This window comes from Lacerta agilis, chromosome 5, assembly GCF_009819535.1.
Source record: "Lacerta agilis isolate rLacAgi1 chromosome 5, rLacAgi1.pri, whole genome shotgun sequence".
Lineage (NCBI taxonomy): Eukaryota > Metazoa > Chordata > Lepidosauria > Squamata > Lacertidae > Lacerta > Lacerta agilis.
The window spans coordinates 43,076,183-43,096,422 of record NC_046316.1 but is presented as its reverse complement, the minus strand read 5'-3'; the positions used below and the strand labels follow the sequence as shown (position 1 = coordinate 43,096,422).

At 40.1% G+C, this 20,240-nt stretch overlaps 1 protein-coding gene across 1 annotated transcript in view; it reads right to left on the bottom strand.

Annotated features, from left to right (window-relative positions):
- The window catches only part of FGFR2 (fibroblast growth factor receptor 2), a 113,079-nt gene that overhangs the window by 74,103 nt on the left and 18,736 nt on the right, over nt 1-20,240 (bottom strand). The window contains 2 exon segments of the mRNA XM_033149514.1: nt 7,067-7,141; nt 9,061-9,327. Coding sequence (XP_033005405.1) covers nt 7,067-7,141; nt 9,061-9,327 — 342 coding nt within the window.

The window sequence follows — 20,240 nt, the reverse complement described above, 5'->3', positions numbered from 1 at the left end:
CACTAAAATACAGAATGTTTGAAACTTTCAAAGTCTGCCTGTGTGAGAGAGAGAGAATTAAGAGCCTTCATTTGAAATGTTGGCCTTATTTTCCTTTGGCTTGGACTATAATAATCAATGACTGCCTTTCAGATAACATGTGTGTCTCTGTGTGTTTAGAACTGCTGTTTTAAAAAAAGGAGAGAACAACTATGATAATGACCAAATCACTGGAATTGTTTCATACAAGGATCTGGCATTTTCCCCAATCCAACAACAAAACAAGGTCTTCTCTCTGCTGCTGATATATCAACTTGCAGTACATGGTATGAAGTTGTATGTCAGAGTTTGGGTGGGAAGCAAACAAATCTCTGACCACGGCGCCTGTTAAAACACCATGGTTTAATTCTAGGAAAAACAGACACTCACTCTAACTAGCTACTCAAAAGCTATTCCATACCCAGGGGAATATTCCTGATATTCCCTCTCCAAAAAACCCACACTAAACATTGCACTAACTTCAATAGAAAAGTGAAACTATTTCTAATCTCTCCTGTGAAAGTTATATTTAGATTTGGTTAATACGGTTAACGATGGCATGAAGACAGGTGTGCCTGTTCCAGATATTTTTACTAGTCCATGCCAAGTGATCAACTCTGTCCCATGTTTACTGATCTTACACACCAGGAAAAATCAGCCTAAGTATAAAATCACGGGAACAAACAAGGAAGATTCTTGTAATAGGTAGATTAGAACACCTAGCTAAGAACCTACAAAATGACCATCCCCAACATTAGCAATATTTCATTTACATTTTGAAATTGGAGTTTCTGAGTGCAGAATTTTTCCAAAGTAGTACCCTAAAAAATATTGCCCCCCATAGCTCCTTTGACATCCAGAGTTTGGTAATGATACCCATTAATAATATTATGTGGGTTTATACAGTCAATCCAATACTATGGAGAAAACAAATGTTACATAATATAATATATTTGTTTATCCCCAATAGCATAAATTCTCACAGTACTCTCCAAGAAAAAGATAAATAAATACAAAACAAGCTGTTTAGAAATGACTGGTAAACCTGTGCCCCCCTCTCAATGTTTTCTGACTACAGCTTCCATCGTCCTTGGCCACTGGCCATGCTGGCTGGAGCTGATGAGATTCAGAGTCCAATGACATCTGGAGAGCCACAAGTTCTCCAATCGTGTCTTAAAACCATAAAATGCAATACAGCAGAAAATAAGATAAACAGAGCTCACAGATCTGGTACATCTTTAAACTCCAAGAATAAGCAAAGATCTATAAACCACTAAATGGTTTTATGATTGAAAAGCCTGGAAAAATAAGCAAGGACTTCAGCTGGCACCAAAGGGATCACAATGTGGGAGCCAAGAGAGCCTCTCTGGGAAGGGTGTTCTACAACTGCGGCACCACCACTGAAAAGGCCCTCTCTTTCTCATAGCCACGAGCCCCAGCTCATTGGGCGGAGCCACGTTATATAACATATGGCATCTGGACATCTCTGTTGGCCAATAGACACTACAAAACACCCACTGGTAAGTTATGTTTTGACAAAAAATGATGTCACTGAATGTCAACACATCAGTGATGAACTGCAGAAGACTGAATTTGCAAAGGTAAATAAATGCATTTAAAGGGGCACCATAGCTAAGCCCCTCCCCCCCCCAAAGCAGGATCATTACTAACAAAATTGAAAACAAATCTGAAAGCATAAGAACTGCATTGGCTTAGTTGAAATTACTACAATAGGTTTTCAGCATCTATCCATAATTCTCCTGCTGCACAGTAGTGACCTGAGCCTGCTACTGCAGATAACAAGAAATCTGATTAACTGCACCGTTATATAATGACCGTGCTTAATTCAGTTCACTCATTTACCTGTTTAAAAATTAAGGATGGAAAACTATTTAACAGTAAGGACTTTTAATTATTTTACAATAGATCCTTCCTGAAATAAATCCATTTACTATGGACATTTTTAGGACCAGAGGGGTCCAGAAACATAACCGTTCCTCTCTCAGCCTTAATTCATTTCCTTTATTACAAGCTACCGCTCCATAACAAACAAACCCTTCCGTTCGTCAAACATTTATGGCAGTCCTTGAAATCAGCACACATAGAATTCCTCCACTCCACTTCCCCCAACAAACCAAAATAAAAACACAGCTGGAGAAGAATACAGCAACAGAGTCCTTAACAAGTCTCCTCACCAAAAGAAAATATTCAAATTTAAGCATTAAAATTATTCTAGAAATGATACTTGACTATTTCATTTTAGCCTGGAGCTTTAAAAATTAATTAAGTGGAAAAATCAATGGATATTTGGAACATGCAGTTGCAAGCATAACGCCAGGAAAGTTATAAATATTTAAAATTAAACTGCACAACCAACAAAATTTTAATTATTCCAAAAGATGCATAGGAGAAAGCTGCATTAAAATGATTTGTTAGATACAAAATTGCAGCAACACTACACTGGAATCTGGAAATAAAGCAGTTAAGTCTAGAATCACAACAAAAAGGGGGGTTCATCTAACAAGAATGTTATTAAGTACTGATACTTTTTTTTTTTTTTTTTTGCTCTAGCGCTAGCACGTTCCACAAAGCAGTTTCTTTTGATCAAACAAATAACCCTGCTGGAACAAATCCCAAATTCCTGATAAAGTTAATCCAAACGGCACATGAGCAAGATTGGTGCTAAAGAGCACAGGAGTCAGCCGCGCTGCTATAATCACAAGAACCCAGCAGATGCGATGATTCTTTCAGTGCTGTGAACTCCGTTATCAGTGACAAGCACTTTGGCAAGAGCACAATTGTTACCCGATTTCTAGTTACTGGGCCTTTCCGTCACACTGCCATCTTGGTTTCTAGTCATTTCCCACCACCATAATGATTATAAATCTGAGAACAAGCAGAGTAGGAAGCACATTAACTGGCCCTGGGCAAAGCAATGTCTCTCAGGGTGAGACTCCCTTTTTACCATGGTCACCTGCTCTCTGGTTTATTGTACATATTACTAATATGATCTTAAACATCTTAAACGTCTCTCTTAAACATTTTGTATGCTGCACTGTTTCAACAGCATTTTCTGATACTTTAATTATTGCTAGCAGGTCGATGAAACACAACCCTATCTTGGGTCTATTTATTTATTACTCTGTGTTCACTATCAGCATTTAAGGACCATAGAAAGGTGCCTTTAGGCCAGCTGTTACATAAACCCCTATAAACCTCTCTGCAGTCTTGGATCTTGCGAGGTCCATTACATTGGCAGCTACATAATACAGTTATTAATGTTTTTATACTTTTTACAGTAAGAAATGGAACAGGATAATAACTGGAAAGTGTGGAAACGAAGTGAGAGGGGGAAATTTACATCATGATATAGAGTACTATATTAAGGAGAAAGAGTTTCATGGGAACTTTTATCTGTTGCTTTTTAATTCCAATATTGGATGGTCAAGGGCCATCTCTTGATAAATCTACTTTACTGGTTACTGCTTGAAGCTTTCCTTTTGTATGTTAATTCTAATGATAGAGTGTCCTCCCACCCCCACCCCATTAGTCTGTTACAGCCGGAGTGTTTTTATTTCTTCAGTGTTGAGCGATGCAAGGTTTAGCACCGGTCAATAAGCCTGTTACCAACTGGAGAACTACACTTCTGATTGTAACATGCAGGAGTATTGTTTTCAAGTTCCTGGATAATATGTACTCTGCAATTTCCTGTATTATATCCAGTACTGTGGCCACAAAGCGGGGTGTGTGTCTGTGTGTGCAGCTGCAAAAAATATGCATAGAATCAGATCTGCTCCACTTACACCTCCAAAGAATATATTTTCGTGATAGATCGATTTAAAGAATGCTTCCTTTAAATTAACACTAATCAGTGGTATTGGTATAGGTTTTTGTGTTTTGTATTCTTGTTTTGAATTTCTCTGTTGTTAATAGCCCTGAGATCTTCGGATGAAGAGTATTATTATTATTATTATTATTATTATTATTATTATTATTATTATTATTATTACTATTATAACAAGCATTCCCATTCAACTTGTTGCATTGTAATATTATGTGCAGGCTTCCCATGAGCATCCGGTTCACTAATGTATTAACAGCATGCTGGACTAGATGAGCCACTAGCCTAATCCAGAAAATATTTAAATAATTTAATCAGTTTTGTTCTCTGCTTTATGGCCGGAGATCTGCATTTTTTTTTGCTGCTGCTATGTTTGCACCTCATGGTAAAAAATAACATTCCAACAATAGGTGGAAGTAATATAAAGCACATTCAGTATACTGCTTGGATTTAATTTAACCTATTGTTTTCTCAGTTAGGATATCTGCCCACCGATGAGGTAAGAATTTATATATGCAACGTATATTAATAAGTGTGTGTCTCCATCACAAAGTTGCAGTAGAAATAAAAATGACACATGAAAATGACCCACACACATATACGTAAAGTTTATCCATCAAGTTCAGAGTCAAAGCAACAAGCTGCAAAGCCTTTCCTTACTTTTCACATTATAAATCTAACACTCCTGTTATCACTGATCATTACAAGAACTGCCATCTAAGCCTATATAAAAGCTCACACACGTAGCTGGGCTTGCCCCTAAAGCTATAAACAACCCTACGCCTGTGAATAAATACGGCTCTAATTTGCAAGTAAAATAAGCCCACCTACAAATCACGTATGCCCACACTAGCATTACCAGAAAATATACTCAACCCTCCCCCAAAAAACTCATTATAATACAGCATCTGGAGATGAAAGGTTCTAAATCAGGGATGCGGAGCCTGTGGACATCCAGGTGTTGCTGAACATCAACTTGCTTCAACACCTGCCAGCATTGCTGATGCTCAGCGATCCAGGGAGATGCACTCCTACATCTGGAGGGTCACAGGTAAGCAACCCCTGTTCTAAATGTTCAGGCTAGAGGGTACTTTGAAGAACTGAACACCATGGCTTATTGGAAATGAATTGTCCCCAAGTTAAGGCTTCTTCAGCCTCTTGTGATAACCAAGGTTCTTTACAAACGCTTATTGACTTTTCTTTCCACAAAACATTTTCAATACTCTAGCCACAGCAGGCATCTGTCTCTATAATAATAAATATGGGACTCTCTATGGGACTCTGGTTTCTTAAAAAGAACCTCCAGAAGCATCAACCTAGGCAGGTGTTCAGGGCCAGCACTACCATTAGGCAAAGTGGGGCAGCTGCCTCGATGTGGCAGATGATGAAGGAAGGAGTGTGGTGGTAAAGTGCTGGAGGAAAGGGCTGTGGCTGCCTCAGAGCCTGCCGTGCAGCCCCTAAGCCTGCCTGCTGGTCAAGAGCAATGGAAGATACCAGGATTGAAGCTGTCATTCAGCTGTCATTCCCACCATCTTCCAATATATGGAATGAAGGGGGCAGAAAGATCTCATCCTTTGTGTCAAGCAGCAAAAATGTCTTGCTTGTGGGCTTGCAGAGCAGTTGAGCTGGTCTTTTGAGTGTTGAGCTTCAATCCACAGTATTTTATACTATGTTGGGCAAAATATATTGCAGCAACACTGTTGTGGGTGAGTGCTGAAGGGGTGGGTGGTGCTTATGTTAGGATCAGAGATGAATCAAACCAAAAAGCTTAATTGATCAGCGCCTGATGGATTTCGAGCAACAAAACAACTTGGCCAAAACAAAGAAATTTTGTGCATGGTTTGCCCACCTGCCCCCCTCGCACTTCGATGCCCCAGCATCTTGTCTGCATAATTTAAATATCCCAAAGTATAGACGTGCTTTTACGTTGGCAAGATTGGACGTACTACCCTCTGCCGTGCTCGAAGGCCGATATCAGAAACTCCCCAGGAAGAAACGACTCTGCCCGTGTGGAGATGGAAACTTGGAGACAGCGTCACATGTTCTTCTGACCTGCCCCCTGTACAAAGACCTGAGGAGCGAGATTATTACTCCCCTCCTACTTTCCGTCCCAGGTCGCTCATCAGCGGCTGCAATGTTTTACTTGTTAGCGGACCAGAACATCCAGACAACAGAGAAGGTCGCCAGATTCATTGAGAGGGCAATGAGACTAAGGGCCACAATTTGAAAGACAACTCGAACGAGGCCACCATTTGAATGGCCTTTTAGCCTGGGGTTTCATATGATTTATCAGTATATTTATATATTTGTGTACTTGACTGGTCTTTCTCCAGTATTTTTATCTGTTTTATCTGTATTTTTAGTTGCAATGGCCTGTTGGCTACATGAATAAAGTTTGATTTGATTTGATTTGAATCAAACCATTTCTCCAAATGCTGATCCAGTACTTTGGAGGATTTGTGATGCTTGCTGGGCGTTGAACCTTAAGACTTTCTATTTGCAAAACATGTATTCTACCCACCGAGCTACGAGCCTTCCCTTACAGACATTCTCGCCACATTCTGGTGCATGTGTAATATTTGGTAGGTCTAATAAAAACTACATATCAAGGTATAGAATGCTAAAGGAAACATTTGGTTTCAAATTCTTCCAACCCACATTACTAATGTATGAACAACATATAAGCGTCTGCCTAGATAGCTAACCAAGTAGAGTATATTCTTTGGGACTAGACCATACCATCATTAGGAAACCTGAAGTTGGAAAGGGTCATTACATTCTCTTTTCATAGACTTTTCTTTTCACTACAAAATTAATTACAATTCAATTTCATAACCATCACTTGAATATTTTCATTACAGGAAATTACAGGAAATTACAAATCTGATCCAGAAATGAAGAAAGAGGAGGTGTCAGTACAGAACATATTGAGTTAAAAAAGAAGAACTGCTAAAAGGTTAATGGCAACTAAGACAAGAAAGAATAAACAAGCAGACAAGAATATGATAATAGTTTATTTCCATGTTTCAGAAGACCAGAAATACACAAAAACAAAGAGGAAACAAGCCAGTGGAAATCTACTACTAATAGATTGCTCATGCGTTTAACAGCCAAGAAAGTGCTTGAAGAGAGTGCAGAAGATTAGGTGGGGAAAATATTTCCATATGGATTCTGCCAGGCACCTTCAGCAGTCAGAGAGTTACTTACTGATTTGGTTGTTGTCATTCACAAAATCCTCAGAGCCATCGTTGTCATCTTCATCATCTCCAGATGAAAGAACATCTGAAGTTTAAAAATTTAACATTGTTCACCTACTATACATTGCAAGCAAACACACCTATTTTCTGGGCACATTTTTTTTAATTTCACATCTGGAACAGATCTTTAAGAGAAGCAGCATCACACACCTTATGGATATATATATATAAAATCTGTGTACACAGCCAGAGGCTTCTTTGAAGTATCTGCTGCTAAGGAACCTCCAACTACATGTACATGTACATCCCTACATGTACATATAGTCTAGTTGGGTCATGGCCATAGATGTTTCCAAGCAGAGTTTCTTATTCTAAAGAGCTGCTGATATTTTCTCTCTTTGAAAATTAAGCACAAAAAAATGACAACAAGAAAATATTATTTACTTGTTCCTGAAAAAGTGCATGTGGTTTACAGGGTGTGTGTGTGTTTGAAGGTTCTGATACTTTAAAAAATGGAGCTCTGGTATAGCTGATCATGGAGAACATTTGGAGAACAATTTCAAACGATGGGTGTTGTTATTTTCTAACACGACTGTGCAGTAGAACCAAGTATTGTCTCCACATCGGTTACCTAGTTCTCTTAATTATACATACACACTCTGCCCCAGTCCCAAGTATACATCTAAATAGGCCCACATAAATTACCGCTCATTTGAACCAAATTAAAGTTTTTTATTTATCTGTATGTCAGTGAATCAGATTTTAGGTTATATACAAGTGGTGGGGAACCTCAGACCCAGAGGATGAGTGTGGCCCTCAAGGCCTCTCTACCTGCCCTCAGAACTCCCCCCAGACCACATCCCACGCTAGCCCTGCTTCATGCTCCACCCCTTTTGCCTTTTGCCCCACCCACCACTGGCAGGTAGCCTTGAGAAGGTTGCCCAGAAGGAAATGCAGCTCTTGAGCTGAAGAAAGGTTCTCCATCACTGCTATATAAAGTTTGTGTACCAGAGTGGGAGGGTAGAACTATCAAACAGAAGTAAGCTGACATCACTATAAACTTCTTTTATATTATTTTATTGAAACATTATTCTATCACCCTTCATCAAAGCTGACTCCAAGGTGGCTTAATTAATACAAATGCATGGAGTGGCTTTTGAAAATAATGGACTATGCAGAAATGGCAAAACTGACAGCAAAATTAAGAGATCAAAATGATTATTTTTTTATAGAAGAATGGAGGCCTTTTGTGGACTGTTTTAAAAAATATTATAGCCAAATGAAATCACAGGCAGGAAGAAAAGTGATAAAATAATTGTAATAGAGAAACTTTTTTGTAATAGATAATGATATAGTGCAGCAGAAAAAGTTTGAGTAAAAACACCATGGAGGTGAGGGTGGGAAATCAACTAGTGAAACAATGTAATTATTTGATTTGAAGGTTATTGTGAAAATGTTTGAAAAATGTATTTAAATATATATATTGCATAAAGCAACAAATGAGATATTCCACATTTATATAATTATTATTATTATTATTATTATTATTATTATTGTTGTTGTTGTTGTTATTGTTATTGTTATGATTATTATTATTCCACCCATCTGGCTGGGTTTCCCCAGCCACTCTGGGCGGCTCCCAACAGAATATTAAAAGCACAATCAAACATCAAACATTAAAAACTTCGCTAAACAGTCCATAGCATTTATATTCAGCAGTCCATAGTGCACACATATTATGGGCTTGAAAGAAGAAAAAGCTTTTACCCCTGGCACCTAACTGAGCCACCTGAGAGGGCGAATTCCGGGGCACCACAGCTAAAAATGCCACCCACTTTACCATCCAACGGGGAAATGATTTAAGAGCATGAGCAAGCTGGCAATATAAAGAATATTATATACGACCAGAATATCCCTTTAATGCTTGAGTAGAAACTGGCTATACATACGCATATAACAAATTTAGGTTACAGCTATTTGCATGTAGTAAAAAAGCAAACTCACCTGTAATATTTATAATGAAGTAGAGGGTATCACTGTCTACAGCCCTAACCGCAGTGCAAGCATAAAGGCCTGAATCTTTGGGCGAACTATCTTTAATCCGCAAGTATTCCCCAGTCATGATTGTTCGATTGCTGGGCACCAAATGGACCCCATCTTTAGTCCAAGTGATCTTGATTGCATCTTTCAGTTGACAGTGCAACATCAAAGAGTCTCCCGGAAGTATAGAGTATACATCAGGCTGAGAGATTTGATATTTGGTTGGTGGCTCTGCAAAAGTGGAAAGTAGGTGGACACAGAAGAAGAAAGGCGGAGAAGGGACAAAGGGTGGGGAGAGAAAATTTCCAACAATTGTCAGTCAAGGCCCTCTTCAGAAATGTGTGAATTTTTCATAAAATTGGGAAAAGGCAAACAGGGCTGATGAAGCAGCTTCATCCACGATGTGCTGCAAGCTTACAGGACAGAGTATAAAAAGCAGAAGGCATGGCTTTGGATAAGGAAACCACAAGTTCGGGGAAGGCGGCGATGCTCAGGACGGGAAGTGTGCAGTCTGACTATACGCTACACACAAGAATCCTAGTAACTTGATAACTGCATCTGATGAAGTAAGCCCAGGGCTTATGCAAGCTCAAGTTGCAATAAATTAGTTTTTTTAAGTGCCATGTGAAACTCTGTCTTCTTTGCTAATAATTTACGGCCTCCCATGCTGCTGAGTGCATGCAAGGAGGGGGCTGTACAAACGAATTCTCAGTATTACAGCTAATCAGTTCTATCTCTAGAACATGTGGCCCTTCAGATGTTGTGGGACTCCCAGCATTCATCAGCCCTGGCCAGCAGGGCCAATAGTCAAGGGTGATGGGAATTGGGAGTCCAGTGGGTCACAGGTTCTCAACTCTGTTATAGAAGGAAGGCCATATACAACACAATTATGAATACATTTCAATGAGAGGCATTCATTTCTTTGAACAGTGTTCACAATTTATACCCAATTTGGGGAAGCAAGTGTTGGCAATTTACAAACCCAAGTGCAAGGTAGGTAGGCTTCTCACTCTTTTATTGTCCTTGCAGTGTCCTGAACTGGACAAGCTAAGTAGCATGTAAAGGTAATGGGACCCCTTCACCAAAATCAGAAGTGTGATTTGAGCTACATCCTGTTTCTCTGCTGGTAGCATTTTGCACATGAGGACAGTGACTAATCCTTCCGTAAATTAGCTCTGCAGAACCACTCATTATTTTTCCACAGAAAAACTGTTCCCCTCACAGCCTCTTCTCCAATTTGCGCCGTCAAGGAAAAGCAATTCTTCATTTTCACAGAATAAGATTGTGTGACTGCTATACGTACTGAAACTGAGGCCTAAACAATATTTTTATACAAATGTTAACATTTAACATGTTTAGATTTTACAACTGGGTCTCAAAATGTTCAACAGATCGAAATTATTTGGCAAGCAAGTATTCTATGAACTCTCGTACAATTTTACACTTCTTTTTTACAAACTTGATGAGGTAACTATGGATTCCATCAATCCATTATACAGGTGTTACAATTTGCACCGAAGGTTGTTAGGCGGGAGGGGGAATCATTATCCAGATGGAGAATTAGCTGTTTTCTGCATATATATTTTATATCAGTAAAAGGTTAAATCCAAGAAATGTAGCAAAAATGTCACAGAGCGAATGATTGAGTTTAAGTTTTCAGACACTTCAGAACAAGCAAGACTAGTTTACTTTATAGAATTGCATGCACTGCTCTCCGTAACCACTGCAGCTCATTCTATCTGGTGTAGTAAATTTGTTTTACTGAGCTTAGTTGTGGCCAGCATTTCCCAGGAGTCTTTAAAATTGACCTTTCTTTTCTTCAAAAAGTGTGTGTGTGTGTATGTAGATCGCTTTATTAAGATACCAATTCTGTACAGTGTCTAAATAACCCACTGAAGGACTTTACCGACTACTTAAAAACAACAACCACCCCAAAAGGATAGGAATGAAACATGTAGCCACAACATGGCAGATTGATGTAAAATTCCCCATTTCATAAACCAGTGATTATAAAGCCAGGAAGAAATATTGGATCTGCATGTTCCCCGCCTCCCCTTGCACACCAGTTTTCATATAGTGAGATCCTAGACCATTTAGAAGCAGCCTTCACTGACCGTATGTTCTTCAGATGTTTTGGAGTAGAAATGGAGTTGGTGGAAGCTGCAGTCCAAAACATCTGGTGAGAACCAAGTTAGCGAAGGTTACTTTAAAATACAGACCCATGTTAGAACTGAAACATAAAACTGTGGCTTAATGTTTATTTACTAACCAGGATCAAATCATGGTTTAATTTCCTGGTCAGTAAACAACCATTATACCAGAGCTCCTTAGTTTGGACAAAATAGGAAGTTAGTCTAAAGAGATCAGGACTGCTGCGCCCAAGGCAGTGTGTGAAGGGAGAGGTGAGGAATAAGCAGGCACAAAACTCATTCCCAGCTTCCTAAACCATAATTAAAGAATCTGGGAACATTTCAGTTGAAAAGGCCTGAATGTCTTGAGCCATTATTCTGGCAGCACTTGCGTGCCAAAAAACCCCCACTCTTTTTTACTTTGTTTTTTAATAAGCATCCACTGAATACTCTCAAGAGATGGTAAGAGTCAAATTTGACCATAGGAAAGAAATTTCTAATGCAGAGCTGTCAACCTTCCTTTTTTGCATTGGGAAACGGCCATAGCTGTCAACTTTCCATTTTTTGCAATGGGAAATGGCGCTGGAATAAGGGGATTTCCCACAAAAAAGGGAAAGTTGACAGCTATGTGCTAATGATTCAGAAAAGGGGGGGGTCCTCTTAGGATTTGCACTGTGTATCTAATCTACAATATAATGCAATTTCAGGATGCTCCTTAATATTCTTATTCACACCCAGTTTTCCACTTTTTCAGCCCAACACTCAGTCATCATTCTGTGGCAACTGAGCATGCTCAGTCCACGTTGGGCTGCGGTTTCCTCCCCTTGGGTGTTCTTTTTCTTCCAAGATTTTTTTGTACTTCTGCTAACCTTGGAGAATGCCACCACCATCGTGTACATGAACTACATGAGCATCACGCTTGAACTTCAGAATTAAAGGGAACTGATGCTCCTCCTGTGACTAAGAATGTCGTGGCAAACATAGAATATCAAGAATTCTCATGACATATAAATAAGTTTGGAAATCAATATCTATTTCAGGTGAGCTTTTTGTTCTGCCAAATTCAAATCTAACAGCACTTAAAGACTGTCACTTTTTATAATGTTTGCCTATAAATTCTCCCAGCACAGTTTTTGACGATGTGCCCAAAAGCAAACAGAGAACAGGTGGGATACTACAGCATTGTGCTGTCCAATTCTTTCATGTGAAAAGTCCTACAGGTTTAAGCACTTAAGGAGTTCCAGCCAACATGGAAACTGCTCTGCTCTGCAGAATTAACCCATCTCCCACTGTAGTGCTCTCCGCCAAGCTTGTAAAAATACTTAATACACTTACATGGAGCTTAACACAAAAAAACTATGAAAGATAAGCTCCTGCACTGACTTACAACAAAATTTTGAACTCATTGCTTTACGTGTCCTGGTGGGTGAAGACTGAAGAAAGGAGGTTCAGACCCCAGTAGGGTCTTTCAGCCCACCACATGTGCAATTCTCCGCCCTCCTAAAGGGGAGAGACCTTGCTTCCCAAGGGATGCCTCCCTTGTTCCAAGTTTAACACTACAGCAAGCAAGATAACTTGGCCCTTGGTGCATCTTTTATTCCTTAAGCAGCAAAGTAAACCTCAATTTCCCAGTCTAACCTGCAACTAATTATTCAGAGCTGGCTGGAATAGAAAGAACTAAAGGAAACTACTTGTTCCTCTTGGTTGTTTTATATATATATATATCTGCTGCATAACTATAGTTTGGTGAACTGGTTGCCTGCAATGCCTTGCCAATTGCTGTGATAAATAAATATCGCCAGACCCCAGCTCATCATATTTCTGATCAGATGCTATTATTTGGCAAAAAATTCCCTCAGCAGGATATGAGAAGTCCTACTCAGGTGTTCAAGGTTCATTTCATGGAGATGAACTCAATTACTCTGCCCCCTCTGTGGTATTCCAAACATCCCATCCACTGATTTTTTTTCTTAATGAAAAGCAATTTTCTGATGTCTTAGAAAGTGATAAAACTTAGCATGTTTATATTATATTGTATTTAGCAAGCAAGGCCAACATCTTGAAGTTGCCGTGCTTGCCTGATATTTTATTTGCAACTGGCTTCCATTTATTTTTTGCTAATGAACTCATGAAATGGAAAAATTTCCATGGGAAAATATGGCACTGGTATTTTTTCTGGAGGGGAAATCTATTTTGGAAAACCGTGTGTAGGGCTCTCCATATGACTCAGAACCCCTGAGCTAGTACAGTGGGCTCCCTTCTGCAGACGGTCACAATGCATTGTGTGGACCACCACAGAGCTAGGTCAAGAGCCAGTGGCGACAAAGCACACATCCCCACAAATCTCGCACTTGATGAAGAGCATGTGGATTTCAGTGCCTGAATAGGGCTAAAGACATGCAGCTTACTAAGCTTACCAAGTTCTTTCTACTATATGAACTGCCCATCAGTAGGAGAAACTCAAAAGAAGCCAAGTGTGTCTCCTAGAACTGTAGGAGGCTGAGCTCATCTCTTTCTGCTGACGAGGTGGAACCCTGGAAGCAATGGGAAGCTTGTTCTGCTGCCCGTTATAGATAATTTATCCCTTTATCCCATTCAAAACTTGGATGAAAAAGTAGTGACACAGGCACAAACCTAGTTTCCTTGATCAAACCTTGGGCTCTTTTTCAAAGTCTGCTCTTCTCTTTAAGGAAATATGAAAACATATTCCAGTTCTTTACAACCAAGAAATATTACATGCTTGTTCTAAGAAGCAGGTACTGAAGGTCAACAAAAAAAAAAAGTTCAGCAGGAAGTTGCAGATCTTTCCCATGTCTTTTACTGATGCCGTAAAAAGTAGCTGAAGTAAAAAATAAAATTGGAGCCATCTTCTGGGTTGTTATAGTGCAATATTCTCATGGACCAGTCTAAGAATGTGCTATTACCCTCCAGTGTTGCAACATACTAGGGTTGCCATATGTTCAGATTTTCCAGCTGGCAGCAGTGTCCAGGTGGAAATCAGGAAAATGTCCGGAAAAATCCGGACATATGGCAGCCCATGTTGGCAGTGCCGTTTTTTAACATAAAAATAGCTTTAAAATGTCATTTATTTTTGAGATTTTGCCCAAAAAGCTCAACAGAAAACCTTCTGTCCGGATTTTCACGGTTTGAAATATGGCAGCCCTACAACAGACAAATTGCTTCCCACTGCAAGGTGTCTCTAAAATAAATAGACGTATAGACTTAACAGTTTTTTGTCATACTAAAAGTCCTACAGAAAGTATAAAAGCCCCCCCCCCCCCCGGCAACATGCTTTAGGAGACAATTATACTGAAGCGCTTTGGATCAAAGAAAATGGCTTCTGTTAGAATCCCATCCTCAGAAATAGTCTACCACTGACTGCCTTTTAAATTAATAATAAAAATTAAAAAATCACCCAACCAGCTCACAGCTACTTGCTTATTTATCATCCATCCATGGAATCTAACAAAACGGGTTTTGTAAACACAGGCTACAAATATTAGGTAAATGCCATCAATTAAAAAAAAAAAGTAAAGCATCATTCTTGCCTTATATGGTAAACACTTCCCCATTTAAAAAGTGTATCTCTTTTTAGCCTTGTGCAAAGTGGATTGTAAACCTCAGAAGTTATCTCTCTCCATCTTGGATCGACTAATGGCCAATTCCTGCTTAGCTTCTCTGGCATAGCTGAGCCTTACCCTGTACTGACACCATGGGAAATGAGAAGGCTGTGCAGGATGAGTGGGTGAAGTGGCTACATCCATCAAAGGACACCTTTCCAGAGCCAATGGCACTGACATGGGAAATCATTTATCCTGCTCTCCCAAGTTGGGCATCCACAGGAATTTGTCTACAGAGTGAGGCAAAGTAAAAACACTCAAAGTGGCAAGCAAGCTTGTTTCGCACACACACAAATGATAAATATAATGCCTGTACTTGTTGCCTTGTATCTCAGGTTCTACAAATGCTTAAAAAATAAACCACAACAACCTTACTCTCTCTTTTTTAAAGGAAAGCTGAGAATGTGGAAATTATGGTTACTCGGGGGAGGGAACAGCTCCCACTATAGGCCTCTCCCATGCCTCCCAAACCATACAGCCTCCCCATTTCAAACATTTATTGGTTTGGCATGGGGCTTGAGCATGCAGAAGCAGCAACCATATAAGATCAGCCCTGAATAGATGCCGCTTCCAACTGACTAACGTACTACTAGAAATCTTCTCATCCTTCAAATATTAACACTGAAGGACTAACAAAAGCCCTATACTGAAGTACTACACATTTTTAAATGGTCGCTCCTCCTTTGGAAAAGCTTTGACGCCCGCTTGTTTCCAGTAGTCTACTCAAGAGGGATTTTCTATACTTCATTGTAGAATCATAGAATTGTAGAGGTGGAAGGGACCCTAAGGCTCATCTAGTCTAACCCCCTGCAATGCAGGAATCTCAACTGAAGCCATCCAAACTGTGCTTTGAAACCACCAATGAAGGAGAGTCCACCACCTTCTGAGGGAGTCCATTCCACTGTTATTCCTCAGAAAGTTATTCCTCATGTTTAGTTGGAATCTCCTTTTTCATATCTTGAAGCCATTGGTTTGGGTCCTACCCTCCAGAGCAGGAGAAAATGAGCTTGAACTTCTTTTGGATGGATTTACCTGCCAGATTGTTGGTTGGTTGGTTGGTTTGGAAGGGGGGCAGAGGAAGGATATGTTTTTTTAAAAAAACATAAATTAATGCTGTGAAATATTGTTCATTTTATTATCTTAAAATTATTTACTCTATTTATTAGATGAATAACTAGTCTCCAAGTGACTTACAAAATTTTAATAGCTTAAAGACTGGTGTGAAATCAGAAAACTAATTATTGTATTTTATTGTATCACTATTATCATTTGTATTTTGTATAAGTCACCTAGAGTGAGCATGACTCCTGAGGGCAGCCTATAAAATTCTTGAAATAAATAAATTAAATATTCATGTAGGTTGCTCTATGGTTTGATATCAACATATCTTTTTTGCTGTTGTTCTTGTTTTTAAATAATGGATTGGGACCTGGACACTGCACTAAATATGCTGAGCAGAGTGAGGGGAAAAAAATTATTTGAAAAATAAATGTCATCATTCTCATGTTGTCCTGTTAGTAATTTGAGCAACAAAAAGAAAAATAACACTGATTTTTACATTAATGTCAGGGCTAGCCATGGCATTTTCCTACCTGAGGCGCAAGAGCAACAGGTGATGCTCACCTCACCTCAGGCAAAGTGCATAGTTCCCAAGGCCTACAAAGCTATTCTATCACCCGAGAAAGGAGATCCAGTGTCTCTTCCACCTTCCTAGGAGTAAAATCATAACAATAAGAAATTCAGTAACAATTTGTTGCCTTTTTGTGACATCAAGATCAGCTGACGGAGGTGGCAGCTTCATTCTACCTAATGGTAGAACCTGCCCTGATAAATGAGTAGGTCAAACCACTTCTCTGCAAGTCACAAACCATTAAGCTTGCCTAAGCGCTTATCTGTGCCTTTATCTTCTACCTGGGCCCCTTTCCCCCTTGCTCAGAGCTAAAATCCATGTTACTCAGGCAACGATGCCCCGTGGTCAGTATTCCAGACCTGAGCATAAAACCACAGAGTTCCATAGAAACTTTGCCACTGTGCATGCACCAACTTTTTCTTTTGGTATCTGTGAGAAACTGTGTTGAACGGAGAGGTTCAAAACCATGCTGCAGTCAGTGAAACAGCAACATTATGAAAGCCTAGAGTACATTCTATTGATCGGGTTTTGGGGAGCAGGGGAAGGAGGAGTATATTTTCTTGCTGACTTCAGACAGCTGCCTGCCCTATAAGCAGGCAAGATGATGGGGTGCAACCAGATCTAGGAGAAAGAAGCCAGAGCATGTAGGCTGGTCTGGTGTAAGGGGGGGACAGGGTAGGAGTTAAGACACTGTGCTTCTCAAACTTGGGTCCCCAGCTGTTATTGGACTACAACTCCCATCATCCTTAGCTAGAACAAGTGGCTATGAATGATGGCAGAAATGTTGGGAGAAGGACTTGCAGGTTTCCCCATGTATGAACAGGCACACATACCTTTATCAGTTTAAAATGTAACTATTCTCCTTTTATTATTATTTATTGAATTCATGAATTGCTTCCCATGAAAATATCTCAGTGTGATTAGCCATTTTTAAATAATAAAAAGATCAAAAATAATAAATTACATCAAATCAAAAACAGCCATGGACAATTCCTCCCCCACCCCCTGCTAAACTTCTGTGCAACGCTCAGCAAACTGGCCTCAGCATTAAAAGGCTTTGAAACCACATTGTCCATATGTGGGGTTTTCTGTGCAACTATCAACTTTTCCAGCTGTGCTGATGAATATTCAGTAAGCCCATCATAAACATCCTCTTGGACGATGAAAGTCCTCCTCTGCCAAGGACAGCCCTACAAAAAGGCAGTGAGCCCCCACCCCCACCCCCACCCGGTCTAAATACAAAAAAAGACTTCAGTAGCAGAACAATGCAAAGGAAAGGAATTTGGCTGAATTTTCGAACTCTTTGACAAACTACCAAACTCATGCGCTGGGAACTTTAATTATAATATACAAGCAGGAAAGTGTGATAAATATGAGATTGTTGTTTGTGCAGGGGGAGGGGCATGGAGAGCATGGGAACAAAGCTGTTTCTCTCATTGTACTCTGAGGCAGATATATCTAAAACAAAGAGCACATTTTCCAACACTTTTATAGGAGGACTCCTAAATCTGGAAATGCAAAACTGAGACTAAGAAATCTGCTGTTCCGTTATTACTGATATTTAAGATAAATGCAAAAGGGAAAGCAGAGACTCTGCTTCCATTTACAGCCACACAGACTTTCAAGGCTCAAGTTATGGCTGAGGAGTTTTCAGCAGGGAAAAAGATAATGTGAAGCAGCAAACACAGTAAAAACTGGTTCAAGTTATAGTATGCCTGAAAAACAGAACTGACTACTCATGACCGGAAAGGGGAAACTGGCCCCTTTGGAGTCAGCTGGAATGAGCTCCCTCACCAGAAACGCTACTCTGCTATAGGTGAGGGATCCTATGTTTCAGACTCCTAACCATATAAGTAGCAGGGTAACAGTTCACTTGCAGCATGAACTGTGCTTGTATCTTAGGCCACATTAAAGCACTATGACACCATTTTAAACAGCCATGGCTTCCTCCAAGGAATTCTGGGAGATGCTTAGTGCTCTGAGAGTTGTTAGGAGGCCCCCTATTCCCCTCACAGAGCTGCAATTCCCAGAGTTCCCTGGAAAGACGGATTGCTGGTTAAACCACCATCAGAACTGTGTAGTTCAGGGAGGGGATCTGAACCCTGGTCTCTAAACCAACATGCAACGTTGTACCCAGGGAAGGTCTCCGTAAATATCGCTCAAACATGCACAATGTGCACGAGACCGATTGCCTTTCCTGCTCAGGAAATGTCTACACTGGCTTGGCTCTCTTACACATCCCCTTAGATATGCCCACATTTTACTGGATGCCAAGCCAGGACACCCACCCTCCATTCTGGGCAGAGGAGAAGTGTGAAAAGCTTCATTGTGAGTAAGTGTGGTGGTAGCTAATACAGGTGTTTTCCTATATATGGGGCAGCTGATGTGGAGGAATATGCCTGCCTTACACGATTTTGGGATCCCACCTCTTTTTCAGCTGATTTAAATTTGCCAGCCATGTTGTCTTGTGCCATGCCACCAACAGTAGCCATTTTCTGACTGGTGTTCACTGCTCTTTCTTGAAATTCCAAATGTGTCCACTGGCCTAAAAAGGTTGGCAAGCCCTGCTCTAAACACTACACTACTACTCACAAACTTCAATGCTTTGAATATCCAAAAGTGCCATACAAATACTAAGTATGACTTTTATCATGACACCATCTGCCCTGTGTGAAGGGTGAAGAGAGATGGGGAAACAAACAAATACCACACCAGGGCCTGCTCCGGACAGGCTGTCCCCTCCTCACTAAAGGGCCAACTGGCACCATCTGCCCTGTAGGAAGGAACATGTGGTGTTGGTTCTTGTTTTTTTTTTTTTTTGCCTGTTGTTTTCTTTTGTGAGTGTGTGGTTCTTGATGTATCTGTTGTGTTTTATAAACAATGTTAGTCACTTTAAGAAACCTAGTCAAAAAGCAGGGTATAAATCCGCTAAGTAAATAAATAAATGAACTCTGTATGACAGGAGTCTCTCCCCCCCCCCCCGAACCAGCAAGGGGAATCAACAAGAGAAACCAACAAAGATCTAAGTATTCCATCCGAAGAACAAAAAGTGACAAAACAGAGGACCCAGTTCAGTAGGAACTGACTCCACAGGACGATATGCCAATGAACTTGGCCCCAACATGCGTAAGTCTACCATTACCTTGTCACCAGCTTTACTGCAGGGCCAAAATGGATGCAACAGAAACATACCTAGTTGCAAAAGCATGAACATGCATAGAAAAATACAATATTTCACTCGGAAGGTGTGAATTTCATTGAATAATTTGACCAACTAAGCCTAGTTCCAATAAAAATAAAACAATACTGCACCATACTGCTCTTAACTCAAGAGTATCAAGTCACAGTATTTTCACATTGTGAAAAGCAGCCCGCATTCAACCTAACTAAAGCCTTTCAATGACTTTCTCCTATGCTGTCATATGAAAAGAATATTGCACTTGGGTGGCAAGTTGTGGCCAGACAGGACAATTGCTCTACAAAAGTCATAGCTAATCTCTCACACTTATTAATCATTCACACTATTCCATTACCATTTTGACAAGATTTGCCCCATCCGTGGTAGGCACCCATGAGGTCTCTCTTTTTCCCCAGGATTGACACACTCAGCTACCTTAGCCATTTAAACTGCTTAAGCGGGCTTGCCATTAGCGGGCTTGCCTGACTAGCTATTACCGTACGCACGCACACTCGCTGAGACTGAAGGGCATCATAAAGCTAAATGACAGAGACATGACTATAGTGTCTTGCCTCTTTATTTAAAGA